At 37.4% G+C, this 15,713-nt stretch overlaps 1 protein-coding gene across 1 annotated transcript; it reads left to right on the top strand.

The window, feature by feature from the left end:
- Nucleotides 1-4,886: 4,886 nt before the first annotated feature.
- Nucleotides 4,887-6,537, top strand: LOC110731890. Its single transcript, XM_021911810.1, has 3 exons — nt 4,887-5,112; nt 5,170-5,508; nt 5,774-6,537. Exons 1-3 carry the CDS (start codon nt 4,887-4,889, stop codon nt 6,535-6,537), a joined length of 1,329 nt encoding a protein of 442 aa, XP_021767502.1.
- Nucleotides 6,538-15,713: the final 9,176 nt, after the last annotated feature.

Here is a 15,713-nt window from a genome sequence, read left to right as displayed (position 1 = left end):
TGCATGGCTGTGATCCGGCCCCGAGGTACCGTGCAGTAGTAGGGGGTATTTTGCTCTCGGTGAGAGGCGGATGGCTCCGCCCAATCGTCCCCCTTCTCAACTGCGTGAGAAAGCCTCGCCTCTTGTAGGCGACTGTTTTTCTCTTCTGTGTCCAGGGAAGCATGGTCAGAAGAGCTAGACTCGGATTCGTCCTCTGACGAGTCCGAAGAGGACGACTCCTCCCCTCTCCCGGAGGGGCCCGCCTCCTCTCCTTTAAAAGGAGCAGGAGAGAATGTAGAATTGTCAACTGTAAAATGGGAAGGGGTCACTTTGACTCCTCCCTCAGAACTGCCGGCTTTCAAGCCGCTTTGTTTCACTTCCACATCTGGCGCCTGGTCAGATGTTTCACTAATCGGCACCCTGTGGGAGGAGCCGTCTGAGTTTGAGATCCTGGCAGTCTTTTTTGTTCTGGCCATCATGTTCTGCATAGACACAGATACAGTCGGACTTTGTATAAAGGGCAAAGATGGGTCCAGAAAAGGGCAGGCGGCACTCCTAGTCCTAGATTCAGCCGTCCCCGGTGACCGGCTGATCACTAACCTAGGTCGTGTCGTGTGCTTCCGTGGTGCCATTTCAAAAAAGAATAAAGTAATGAGAAAATTAAGAGTAAGAGAACCGACGGTTACCTGAACGAGTGACGATTGATGAAGTTCTGAAAATCCTTTGCAGTCGGCTTGTCAGAGCAGGCGGTGGGCAGAAACGGTCTAAAATGTCAGAGCAAGTTCAGGGGTCCGAATGTTCTCTCACAAAGTTTTCAAGTGTGAAAATGACCGAAGTCAACACTCCTGTTAGTGATCAGGCGAAGTGAGAAGGCGAAGGGTCACTTCCAGAATTCAAAATTTTGGCGGGAGAATCTCTCGGCCTCTCGCCGAGTGACACCTGTAGCAGGCCGTCGCCTGTTACAGGGCGATACCTGTCACAGGTAACACGTGACCAGTCACGTGCCACCTGTGAGGGGCAAATGATTAGGGGATTTTTCCCCACCAATCACCATCTAACAAGTGGACCAATCAGGTTCCGCCATGTGTCCGTCACATGGGCCAATAGGAGCCTGCCACGTGTCAAGCAATGATCTGTCCACTATGGACCAATTACGACACGACATGTGTCCTTCCCATGACACCTGGGATAACCGGTCACCTAGGCCCAACTTCCGAGGGAAGCCCAATCAGCCCAAGGTTAACCTAAACCTAGATTGACACGTTTCCCGAGGTTATAAATACCTCCCTTAATCCTCATTAAGGGAGATGACACGCTAAAAACGCAGATTACACACATTAAACACTCTCGCCTAGAAAGACCCAATCACTTTAATTTCCGCATTAATTACTCCTTAATCAAGTACTAACTTGACCGTCGGAGGCGGATCTCCAATCATCCGGAGCATCCGTTTGTTTTGCAGGTACAGGCGTCCGGTTCCAGTCTCGGAATTGTAACTCTCCCGCAGGACATCAGAAAACCCCGAAACATTACCTAATTAGTCAAAACAAAGTATGTGAATATATCACTATCAGTCTGCCATGCAACTGAAAAATTAAGGAAATATTAATCTAATTTTATTAAGAATTTAAGATCATATATATCACACACATTGTTATTAAAGACTTTATGATGAATAGAAAAACCAGTGTAATGCATTTCAAATTTATGGTATTGTATGAACAGGCTAAGGTTCATAAAAGTTAAAAGGGTAAAAAAAATTAGGTAAGAAAATATAATACTCCAAGTACCTCATTATGTTCAATTTATTTCCACTCCTTTATGAATTTATCATTGTTCAATTATCTCTTTTCAGGTATGTGGGATTTATAAATTAGATTAGACTAATTTTTTTATAAAACAACACAAAATATTTGGTCAAAATGATCTATGGTACATAGAATATTACACAACCAATAAGGTTTTGCCTTATTGATTAAGGTGAAGGGTTTGTGTATGCCTGTATAGGGTATAGGTTTGATTTCTTTCTCTGTCCTCCCCATTAATATTTTGTATTACTCTAATGGTTCATTTACACCAAGAAAATAAAAATATATGTAATGTTTGTTTAAGAAAAGTAAATAGAGAAAATAATAAAAGTAAGTTTAAAATATAAAAAAATTTGTAAACATTGAAGGGATAAAGAAATTTTATTAGATAAAAAAGAAAATTGGATAAAACTAATTTAATTTTTGTAAAAAAAAATTGCTTAAAGGAATCGAACATGAGACTAGAATTGTGCATGAATTTGTCGTGAAATCTTTCAACCATTAATTGAACTATTACAAAACTTAATTTTTTTATGCTATAAAACTGTGGGTGCTAGCCTTTAAAATATAAGGCCTGACATTTGGGCCACAAGGGTCGGGCCTCAACCAGCCCTCCTGTGGCTCTGCCTTTGATTATTAGTAACTAAAAAAATTCTTTTAGATTGCATATTAATTCACCGCAATAAACTTTAGAATTACCATAAATAGTATAATGTAATTAGGCGGGAAAATTTTTATTATATGAGCGACATGTGTCAGTTTTAGATTAAACGTCCTCTATTTTAGTATAATTACTAGATTAGGACTCATGCTATGCACGGTAATTTCACTACTTTTAATTAGAAAAGTAATCATATTTTATTAATAAAAATATCATAAGCAAAATACAACTATAATATATTTATTAACATGACTCAACCCGATTAAAAAAAATCCTAATAAATTACGAAAATTTTGATAAATTTATTGAATGAATGCCAATACTTTTCATATAACACGACAACATGACATGAACCGAACACGAAAAAGAATATTTGTGTCAAGAATTTTCGACAAGTTTAATTGAACAGGTCGAAACGACACGTCATGTGCTCATTATATAGGTCGGGTTAGTGTTGAGGATACCCAACGGGTTTAATTTCGAACAGGAATACAACACGACACAATTGTCATCTCTAATTTAAATTTTAAAATGTCCAAAGTAAGTGATTTAGAAAATATTTTAATATAATATGGTAAATATATGAATCAAAATTATTACAATTATATGATATGTTGAATATTTTGTGCAAATTTTATAGTAAGCCGTAGATGGTATTGACAAAAAAAAAAGTGAAGGGGGATTTTTTGGAGGGAAAAAACAGCATTAGGAATAGACACGTGTCAAGCCTGGTGTCTGTTTTAGTATTACACAAGTGTCCTCTAATGATGTCACCATGTTTTGTTTTAGTAATAGTTAATAGATATTGGTAGATAGATTTTCTAAGTCATGGTGGTTATCTTCATGCAAGAATCAAACTTGAATACCTTGTCTATGCATAGGCGACTGGATGAGCATATATGTCTCGATCAAAGCTGGACTTTTGCATGGAGTAATCATCATGCTTGAATGTTCTATTCTTCTATTTGAATGAGCACTAACGCTCCATTTTGATTATTGCATAAGCTACTAATCTAACATTTAATTTTGCTTTATTGTTGCACTAACATATATAGTAATTTTGTCAAAAAAATAAAATAAACATATATAGTAATATAGCTAATCTTTGTTATTGTTGTTTTATTGTTCCATTAACATATAGTTACTAATGTAACATTTAATATTGCTTTATTATGCACCTTTTATGTACTTGCTCTAATTATTCAATTCATACAAAGTGATGTAATAGTAATAAGGCATCTCTTCCTCTCAACAATCTCTACGTGCAAAGCCTCTCAAAATTACATGAAACTTGAACTAATTCAAAATAGCCAGAAAAGTCCGTTTGACTCAATCTAATTTCACCCCAAATCCTGGTCCATCTAGGTTATATTTAGCTCACCTTATTTTTACTTATTATTATTATTGTTGGGCCCGTATCACTAAGCGACCTAATACATTTAGGGCATCATTCCATGATTAGAAGATACACTAAAGCAGGCAAAACGACTTGACTGGAACAAGCAAGGCAAGCAAGATCAGAATATCAATCATGAAGATACTTACCAAGAATACACCTATTGAACATGGAAATAGAATAAATCAAGAAGATCTCTCACGCTTTGAATATATTCAGTATCTTTGTAACCTTAATGGGTCCTGAGTATAAATAGCATAATTAGACATCATAATACTCATGTACGCTCACATATACATTAATATAAGCTGATTATTTTATACTCTCGGAATCATGTCTTTGTTGAACAAGGAGGCATGTCTGTACTCAGTATTGTATCTCTAAACTTATTCTCTTTCAGTTTAATTGTTTACTTATTTCTTTATTATTGCTCTTGGTTATTGTATTCCATACTTGTGGTTTTATTGTTATTACCCCTAAATCCCTAAGCAAATTCCTAGATGCCTTCACTAAGATTTGCCTAAACAATTTGGCGCCCACCGTGGGGCTGATAATCAATTAACCTACCAATCCGCCAAAAACCAAGACAATCACCATGACTGGACAGCTAGTACCTTTCACCATAGCCGAAATCAATGAAGGAATGAATGCATTCCGTCAAACCTTAGACTAGCAAAAAAGCCAAATCGAAACATTGTTAGCCCAAAAGGTTCAAACCGAAGCCAAGCTAACTAGCCTAACCAAACAAAATGAAGCCCTCCGCAGCCAAATATAATCAGTTGCATCCAAAATCGTTAACACTAGAAAAAGCACTGAAAGTATAGCCATGCAGCTTGATATGTCCGGAACCTTCCAAACCCCTAAAGGGGAAAAAGGCTCTAACAGCAAGGAGCAACCCCTGGACTTAGATTTTATGGATGCATGAACTCTTAAGAAGAAAAAACAGGAAGGAACTGAGGAGGGAAAGATAGAAAAGGTGGTCAAGGAGTACCTCAAAGCATTTGAGGCCAAGATTGCCAAGATTCCTGGAGTGCCAAAGCCCATGGAGGAAGAAGCAGCAGATGGCTACATAGAGTCTCCTTTCTTAGAAGAGATCGTCATGGTGGAAGTGCCAAAGAGGTTCAGTATGCCCAATATGGCCATGTACGATGGAACAACAGACCCTGATGAGCACGTATCCCTCTACAAGCAGAAGATGATGACTAGCTCGATCTCCAGAGATATTAGAGAAGCCATCATGTGCAAAGGCTTTGGAGCCACATTATCAGGTTCAACCCTAACTTGGTTCATTAATTTAGATAATGGGACAATTTGATCTTTTGAAGGGATGGTGAATCTCTTCAAGATTCAATTAGCTAGTAGCAGGAAAATCGAGAAGCAATCCTCAGATCTCTACCGTGTTGTGCAAAGACATGGAGAATCCTTGAGGGATTATCTTAACAGGTTCAACAGGGAGAAGATCGGGATACACAAGTGCGATGCTCCTACAACAATCGATGCATTCAAAAGGGGGTTGCTAGATCATAGTGAACTCTATAAGGAATTAACAAAGTATCCCTGCACAACCTTTGAAGACGTACAAGCCAAAGCTATGGCACAAGTCAGATTTGAAGAAGATGTGTATGCAAAGAAGACTCCAGAGCCAGATCGCCAGCCAAGAAGGAGTAATAACTTCCCCAGAAGGGATCATCGATTCAAGCCATACTAGCGTTCCCGTTTTGGTGAAGGGTCAATCAATGCTGTCAAGGGAGAATTCTCATATTAGAGGGAAGATCCTGAAATGAATATTGTTTCGATGTTAACCCTGCAGGTGTAATCAGAACCTTGATCAAAATGGGAGATACCGTGCAGTGGCCCAGAAGTGGCCTAAAAAGAGTGACAGACCAAGATAAAAGAAAAATCCATCAAGATGGTGCGATTTCCATTCAGATATTGGCCATACAACTGACGAATGCGTCGCGCTCAGGAAGGAAGTTGCTTACCTATTGAAGAAGGGCTACATTAAAGAATTCTTGTCAGTTAGGACCGGAAGGGAGAATGAATCCAAGCAAGGTGCCCCCCTACCTCCTCCTCCAATCGTCAAGACCATATGCTTCATATCAGGAGGGTCAGAGGTGTGCGGCTTAACATATTCAGCAGTGAAGCGGCATGCAAAAGAAAGCCATATGGATCAGCCCGATAGAAAGGCAAGGTCAAAGATGGACATCCTAATCATGTTCGAAGAAATTGATGTCGTAGAAGGCCATCATGATGGCCTAGTTATTTCACTCCCAGTAGGAAATTGCATGATCAAGAGAATCCTCGTTAACAACGGAAGCTCCGCGAACAGCATTATGATTGATACCTTGAAACATATGAACATTGATGAGAAGAGCATCGTCAACAAGTCAACAATGCTAGTAGGTTTTAGCGGAGAGACCAAGAAAACAAGCGGAGAAATAACATTGGCAACTTACACAAAAGGGATTAACCTGCAAGTCAAGTTCCTAGTGATCGACACCTTATCGTCGTATAATATGATTCTGGGCAGACCATGGATACACGAAATGAAGGCTATCCCATCTACTTATCATAAAGTCATTAAGTTCCCTACAAGGTGGGGCATTCAAGAAATTAAAGGGGATCCTAAAGAAGCCAAAGAATGTTACAAGATCTCCCTGAAAGCAACATCCGTAGAGAAGAGTTCAGCATAGCAATTAGAGGGTCAGTTGGGCCAAGAAAAACTCAGTATAGCAGAAGAGCAAGAAGCAATAGAGGTCCAGCTGAACCCCAACCATCCAGATCAAAAAGTCAGGATAGGATCAGAATTGAGTTTAGACCTTCGACAGCAAATTTCAGAATTCTTGGAAATAGAAAAAAAACGCGTTTTCTTGGACTCATGAAGATATGAAGGGAATCTCTCTAGATGTGATCACTCACAAGTTGAACGTAGATCCAATGCATACACCAGTGAAACAGAAAAGAAGAAAGTTCACGCCAGAAAGGAACAAGATCATCAATGAAGAAATTTAAAACTTGTTGAAGACAGGAAAGATTAGAGAAGTAAAGTACCCAGAGTGGCTTGCCAACATAGTAGTAGTCAAAAAGAAGAACGGAAAACGGAGAATATGCATCGACTTCACAAACATCAACAAGGCCTGCCCAAAAGACCCCTTCCCATTACCTAACATTGATGCCATAGTAGATGCAACAGCAGGGCATGAGCTACTCTCCTTTATGGACGCATACAACGGGTACAACCAGATCCTCATGCACAAGGAAGACTAAGAAAAGATTGCATTCATTACTAGCCAAGGAATCTATTACTACAGGGTAATGCCTTTTGAATTGAAGAATGCAGGAGCGACGTACCAGAGGTTGGTAAATAAAATGTTTGCAGAACATGCAAATTGGGAACACAATGGAAGTCTATATAGACGATATGGCAGTCAAGTACAAAAAGGCTGCTGATCACGTCAAGGACCTCAGAGAAGCTTTTGCCATCCTGAAGCAATACGGAATGAAGTTAAATCCTATAAAGTGAACATTCGGAGTACAATTAAGGAAATTCTTAGGTTACATAGTGACACAAAGAGGAATAGAAGCTAACCCGAACCAATTTAAAGCCATCCTAGATCTAGAACGACCAAAGTCAAAGTAAGATGTTTAGAGTCTAACAGGGAGAATAGCAGCACTGAATAGGTTCATCTCTAAATCTTTCGACAAAAACAAAGCTTTCTATGAAGTACTGAAGAAGAATAAAGAGTTCAAATGGGAACGGGAGCACGAAGAGGCTTTTCAGAAGCTGAAAGAGTATTTAGCTTTGATACTTTCCAAACCCAAAGAGGGAGAACCAGTTCAGTTGTACCTCGCAGTATCTGAAAGTACGATCAGTGCAGTTCTCACCAGGGAAGAAGATAAGGAGCAATTTCCTATCTACTATGTAAGTAAAACCTTACTCAGTACGGAAACAAGGTACACCCCCTTAGAAAAAATCATCTTAGCTTTAGTCACCGCTTCAATAAAATTACGCCCATACTTTGAAAGCCACTCTATACGTGTACGAACCAAATATCCCATCAAAGCCATCATGAGGAGCAAATCATGAGACCTTAATGACCTATAGTATCTACAAGGCACACAGCAAATTCAGCAGGGTACAATCAGGAAAAACAAACAACAATGCAAACCCAGCAGAAACAACAGTACAGAAAGAGCAACACAAAGCACACGACAACAATGCAATAAGTAGATGTCCAACAAGGGCAACATGATAGCACTACAATAGTTTATCAAAAAGGAAAAACGAACCTTGAGACATAGTTGGGGCAACTTTTTTCTCAGAGTTGAAATCGTCCAAAGCCTTATTCTGGACAACCACCTCAGGTTGCGTTAACTTGATAAAAGATCTCTCGTCCTCACTCAACTCGTACAACTTATCGATCAGAAACGGAGATTGAGAGCGCTGCTTCAATTTACTCACTACAACCATCAAGCAAATAAGCCCAAATCAACAAAGAAGGAAAACAGCACAAAGAAAACAAGAAAATAAAATACCTTCAGCTTCAACAGTGTCAATAAAAAATCACAAACATCACCCAATGAATCAATCCTCACAAAGAAAAACTTGTGGTACCACTTCTTATCAAACGCCTTCTCCAGACCTGTCACCAAAGGACCGACACCATCCTTTAAGCGAATCCAACTCGACCCTTGCCACTGGTCCTAATAGTGTAAGGATAGCAAAAATCCCTTACATCCATTTTTATACCTAACCTCGCACTCAACAAGTCAAAAATTCGCAAAACCCTCCAAGTCTGGGGCAATAATTGACGAGGCAAAACCCTAGTCTTAGACAGAATTTGACAAACAAGGGGGGAGAAAGGAAAGGTATGCCCAATCACAAAGGGATACTAAAAAAAAAAAACACCCAACCAGGGGCAGTCTAGTCCACCCTTTCCCTTGAAGATGGTATTTTCACCACCACTCCATCAGGATACCACGCAACAGTAGCGATTTTCTGAACATCCTCCTAGCTTCATCATATGGGAAGGATAGACATCCTTAGCAGGGAAAACATTCTGCGCGATGAGAGTCAATTTCTTCACACCCTCATCAACCCCAGCAAACCCTGCTCTCACGGCGTCACCCAATGCAAAACACAAAGGAAGCAAAAGAAATAAAAGAAAAACAGGGAAGAACAGAGAAGAGAGAGAAAGTAGCTGAAGAAAATTCGAAATCGGGGCAAAGAGTGAAGTGATTTGATGTAAGCCTGCACACCCAATAAATACTGCAAGAGAAATAAACCTCCCTTTACAGTTATCGAGGCACTTGCCTTAAAATTGCCATCACGTTTCTTATTTTTGTTAATCGTTGAAATAACTTCCAAAAATTTGAAAATTCTCCAACGACTCCCTTTAGGTAATTTCACCTTCAATACTTGAACATAAAATTTAGGGGCAATTGTTGGGCCCGTATCACTAAGCGACCCAATATATTTAGGGCACCATTCCATGATCAGAAGATACACTAAAGCAGGCAAAACGGCTTGACTTGAACAAGCAAGGAAAGCAAGATCAGAATATTAGTCATGAAGATACTTGCCAAGAATACACCTATTGAACATGGAAATACAATAAATCAAGAAGATCTCTCATGCTTTGAATATATTCAGTATCTTTCTAACCCTAATGGGTCCTGAGTATAAATAGCATAATTAGACATCATAATACTCATGTACGCTCACATATACATTAACATAAGCTGATTATTTTATACTCTCGGAATCGTGTCTTTGCTGAACAAGGAGGCATGTCCTTACTCAGTATTTTATCTCCAAACTTATTCTCTTTTAGTTTAATTGTTTACTTATTGCTTTATTATTGCTCTTGGTTATTGTATTCCATACTTGTGGTTTTATTGTTATTACCCCTAAATCCCTAAGCAAATTCCTAGATGCCTTCACTAAGATTTGCCTAAACAATTACAAACTAGATCGACCTGAATAAGTCCAGATCAAATTAGATTGGAAAAAAACAAATTATAACATAGTGTATTGTTATATGTGCGTTTTTTGTGTTCCGTATGAACGACACCTTGAATAGGACTAGGATTAAATTAAGAAGTGAAACAAGCCAAACATTTGGACAAAGACATGCATTTTTCTCTAGTCGTCAAATTGGAGGTGAATATGTTCTATTTTTGTAATGAAAAATACACATTATTACGAATTTAACAAAACCCTAATTGATACATACAATTTCAAAGACTAGTCAGATAAGACATTCGTATCAGATTAGCAAAACTGAGTTTAGCATACCAAATTAGAAAAAATAAAAGATTAAAGCATATCAGATTAGAAAAAATTAAATTAGATCATTTAAGGTGAACTTAACTGACCCTTAAGTTTGATTATTAGCCTTCGACCTAGAGTGACCCATTCTTACTTGTCAACTATACATAAGGAGGTGTTTGGTTCAAGCATATTAGGTATAAGGTATGGGTTTGTAATGACCAAAACCCATACCTTGTGTTTGTTTGTAGAAATTTCATTTTCCAAACCCATACCTCAAACCCCCAAGGTATGGGTTTTTGAAACCCAAGGGGGGGGGGTGGGTATGGCTCAAACCCATACCTTTAGTTTAAAATTAAAAAGAAATTGTCATTCCTAGATAAAAACCAAACATATGAAATCAAGTATCAAGTTCCAACCCCATACCACCCAGGTTTAATTCCTCATTCCAAACTTATACCATTGTTTGAACCAAACGCCCACTAAAAGGTAATCTGTATTTATATCTATTTCTATTGCTCCCTCTGTTTTTTTAAATGCATCAGTTTGACTAACACATTTGCTGAGACGTAACTTTTACAGTTGATATCTTTAATTATGTATTAGTAAATATATTACTCCCTCCGTTTTTAAATACTTGCTCCATTTCTCCAGGCGCAGAGTTTTAGGAGAAATTGGAGAAAGTAATAAAATATGGAGGTAGTGGGGTAGTTGAAAAAATAAAAAATTGTAAAAAGCAAAAGTAGTGGAAGAATAGGAGGAGAGAGAGTATTATGTTGGGTCCACTAAGTGTGAGAAATGAATTAAATATTGTAAAAGCTTTTCATAAAAGGAAATGGAGCAAGTATTTAAAAACAGCAGGAAAAGGAAAGTGGAGCAAGTATTTAAAAACGAAGGGAGTATGAAACTAGATATTATGACTAATCTGATGGCATACTTCCTCTGTTTTTTTTACTTGACCTGTTTCTTTTATCACGCTTGTCAATGCAAAACTTTAATGATCAGTTAATAACTTTAATTCTACATAAATAAAAATTATAAGGTCATATATTATGGTAGTACTTATTGAGACAAATTCAAAAAGATCTTACATGAATATATTTTTCCTTACATATTATTCACAAATGATGGTCAAAGGAGGGGTGATGAATAGTGTAAAAGTCAAAGCGGGTCAAGTAAGGGTCTGTTCTCTTACGTTGAAATTCAGTTCAGTTCAGTTCAGCTCAGCTCAGTTCAGTTCAGTTCAGCTCAGTTCAGTTCAGTTTGGTTCAGCTCCTAATTTCCTTCTCTTATAAAATATTCATTTCAGATTAGTTCAGCTCGGTTCAGCTCATTTCAGTTCAGTTCAGTTCAGCTCAGTTCAGTTCAGTCAATGAGAACAGCCCTAAAAAAGAACGGAGGAAGTAATATATAATAACATTTATTTATTTTATAGAGGTGAAAAAACTAAGCGACCATAATATGTGAATAGTGCAAAAATCAAAGTAACGCATTAAACAAAACGAAGGGAATATATGAAAACACAAATTATATATGTACACCACATGTCCACCTCTTCTTCACCCTTTGAATTTATTTTATTATAATTTACTTTTACAATTTTTCTTGTCTTAACAACCTATACATCTTCCCCACTCATCTCCAACATTTAAATCCTTTCAACATTTTTCATCAACAATATATACATTTCACTTTTTAATTCACATACAAGTAATCTTTTTTCCCCCCACTCCTTAATTTTTTTTTTTTTTTTTTTTTTTTTTTTGAGAATTCCTCCCACTCCTCAACTTCCATTAAATTAATTTATAAATTTTCAATCACATAATGGTTACAATATTTTTCCTAAAACATTCATTGAGATTACAAGGGATAAAAAATTATTAAGTTTATTCTTTTACGATTTTTCTAGTCCAAAAGGCTAGTTTATCTTTTTTTGACAAGTACATAAAAAGGTAATATCTATACTATGAACACCACTCTCTCATATGGATGATCAAACACCTTTTTTTTTTTTTTTTTTTTTAAGAACTTAATTTTTATTTTTACTTGTAAATTTTTTTATGGTTTTTTTTTTAGAAAATGACACCATAAATTTCTCAAATATTGGATTATAGCACAACAAAATTTAAAACTTTTATTATAAAAAAAAGGATTTCCTCCAAAAAAACAAATCGTTAGTGGGCCCCACAATAGACACGTGTCACTATTCTATTGAATTAAAAAAAAATCAAAATAAAAAAAAAAAGAAAAAACTCTAATTAAGTCCCAGCCACCACCTTTACCTCCGACAGCCTTACAACCCAGCCTCGAAATCCCACCTAGCCACCGTAACCTCTTCCTTCATCTTCGAAACAAACCACCTAACCCCCATTAAACCCACTAGCCCACAAGCCCCACCCTCCACAGGTCGACAACCCCCGAAAAATGAAACCCTAACTTCGTCATTCACGCAGTGGCAGACACCAGTATCCATCACCAAAATTGTTTGCTCTAATGATGTTATGGTCGATTTCAAACGATTTTGGTCGTTTTGGGTAAGGGTAAGGGATGAGTGGGTTGAAGGGGTTAGGTTGGCTGACGGATTTGTGGCGGGAAAAGAAAGAGGGGGTGGATCTACGTGGTGGAGCTGGCTGATTGGTGGGATTTACCTAAGGTTTTGGTGGGTGAGGGTGTCGACTGGTGATTTCGACGGTAGGCGGTGGAGTGTACTGCTTCCGGTTGTGGTTGTGGGGCTGGGTTAAATTTTTTGTTATTTATTAATTAATTAATTAATTTAAACTAGTGTCTTATTGACACTTGTTCAGAGTGGGTCCCACTAACAGATTCCATCAAAATATCCGTTAGGTGTCGGTAAAATCTAAATTTTTGATTTTTTTTTATGGTGTTATAATAAAAGTTTGAAAATTTGTAGTGTTAAAAACTTATAATCCAAAAATTTGTGGTGTTATTTTCTAAAAAAAACTATTTTAAATTTTTTTAAATTCTTTTTATACTTGTGCGGCATCGAGTAATATACACTACAAGGTACTAAACTTTGCTATTTGTATCAATTAAGGTACTGAACTTACAAATGTATCAATTAGAGTACTATGACCATCTGAGCAGGTTACCTTTCTGTTTGCTACCTGTTGCTTCAGGTTACTTTGAATTTAAGAGTTTAATAAAAATAAAAATAAAAAATTATGTCAGAGAAAGCCTCGAGAATGCAAAAAGCCATCATGAGCTTCGTTTGGCGCGCGAACTCAAAAGGCAGATGCCTTTCCACCACTCATTTCTTCCTATATAAAGAATTGAAGGAAGGTAAAAAGATCATTTTCATCTTCTTTCACATAAACCCTAAACAGAGAGGAATTCTCAAACGTGTGTGTTCATTAATGTGGCCTGTTGATTCAGAGTGTAACTCCTGCAAGTACGCTAAGCTCTACTCAAAAGAAGGTATATTCCTTTTCTTTGTTGTTTTGTGTTAAATTATGATAGTGATAGTTGTTTATTTCTCTGTTTTGGTATTTTGTTGATTAGAATTATGAGTTTAAATTTTTTTTTTCTCAAAATTGTTCATGATTTTGTGTTGTTAGTGTGTAAAGACCATGAAAAACATAGTTGATCATATAAATTTTTGTTAGTGTGTTGAGAATCTGCAATTTAGGTTAGGGTTTTGATGTAATGGGTGTGTGGGTAAATCAGGGGTTAACACATGAACTAGATAGAAACTGATATATACCTTGATATGGCCTTAGGTATGGACGCTCTTGGGCATGCTCACCCTATGTTCAGCCAACAGGACCTCCTCGATACCCATATCTTCAGCAGAGTTAACAGGGAGGACGAAGTGAACGTCCAGTTGGTGTGCAAGAAGTGGAGAATTTGGTGGCGCCTCCGTCACTTGGCTCTCCGTCTCCCCTTTTATGGCCCACATGCTGAAGTGGCGGAGTGGGTTCTGAAGGACATCGTCTTCAATGGGGGCAGGGACTTCCATGCCTGGATGACCAAAGACATGACGATGTACTTTGATGGATTCCCTCTGCTTTTCAAGGAGGATTAGGGGACCTAGGCTGAGGGTAGTGTAGGAAGGGGGTTTTTTTTTGGTGCAGCTGATTAGGAATGAATGTATAGTCATGATGCTGCTTAGTTAAGCTAATTATGGTGTTTATAGGTAATTATTCAATGTCATGGGAAGGTAGTCTTTTGGAGTGACAAAATGTAGGGCCTTTTGTGATTTTGTCACTACCATGACATTGTTTAGTTTCATTTTAAGTATGTCTGCTTTTGTAAACAATTAACAATGTTGGTTTTTGGATTTAGATGTTTATAAAAGTTGAATTGGAATGGTTTATGGTTATTTATCAATCTATTTAATGTTGTTATTTATGTTTGATTTAATTAAGTGTTAATTATGTTTTATGATCATGGTGTATCATAATTGAATATTGTGTTCATCCAAACTAAATTAGAATGTGAAACATATGTAATATGAACTGAATTATTGATGAGAGGCGAAAAGCTAGGTCGTTGGACTAACTACCCTCTACCAAACAATATTTATATACCTAAACCTACACTAGACAAGTCTAATGGTAAGTAAAGGGTCGATCCGCAGAGACGGCTAAATTATCATCACACTACCACCAACTAAGCTAGGTCAAGAAGATATGGGGAGTAGATTAAAATAAAGAGGAAAACTAACTAACTAAGGAAAGAGAAACTAAGAGGTAAAATCACTAGGGAAGGGTAATCAAGGCAATCAATGTGACAAGCACAAGAATAGCAATGAACATGGACATTCTCAATAACTTGCTAGGGGCAAATCTTAATCATCTAGGTCTCTCCCGAGCACGCTACACAATCAAGCACCCAATCCCGGTCGAGGCTCGTGATCAACTCAAGGGGTTCACTTCTACCTAAATAGCTCTTTCCCAAGCAACTAAATAGGATAGCAATTAGATCATGCATTCAACCGGCCAAAGCAAAAGCAAGCATTAAACACACCTCAATGAGCACAACCAAATCACCAAGAAATATACATACAAACCAATATACAAGCACTAATCAAACGCAAGCAAACAATCATCATTAATCTAATTGGTCAAGTCGATAATATGGAGAATTGCCTAACAACCTAGGTCACTCCCGCACACACTAGGCCATTAAACTCTCAACCCCGCCTATGAGGTCATGGTCAACTAAACAATGAAATACTTCTATCAAGCTAGCTCACTCCCGCACAACTAACACAATAGCAATTAAATCATGACATCAATTGGCTAGAAAGACACCAAGCATTAAGACCTTCATTTTTAGTTCAATACATCAACAATTCCAATTAGCTCATCAATAAAGTGTTCATCTTGCTCATTAATCCCCAATTTAACCCTAACCCTAGCTAAGAAAATTACTCTAACATAACTAAACTAGCAAAATCAAAGACATTAACACAAACTAAACTAACAAGAACAACAAACATTAACCAACAAAGAGGAACAAGAGAGAGACTAAGAATAAAACCCAACAAGAAGAACAAATTATCAAAACTACTATACTAATCAAGCAAATAACTAAACAAAGCAAGAATTAAAGAAAGCAATAAATGAGATAGAGTTT

This window comes from Chenopodium quinoa, unplaced genomic scaffold, assembly GCF_001683475.1.
Source record: "Chenopodium quinoa cultivar QQ74 unplaced genomic scaffold, ASM168347v1, whole genome shotgun sequence".
NCBI lineage: Eukaryota > Viridiplantae > Streptophyta > Magnoliopsida > Caryophyllales > Amaranthaceae > Chenopodium > Chenopodium quinoa.
Note: the sequence above shows the minus strand (reverse complement) of the source record. Positions and strands in the feature narration are given on the sequence as shown.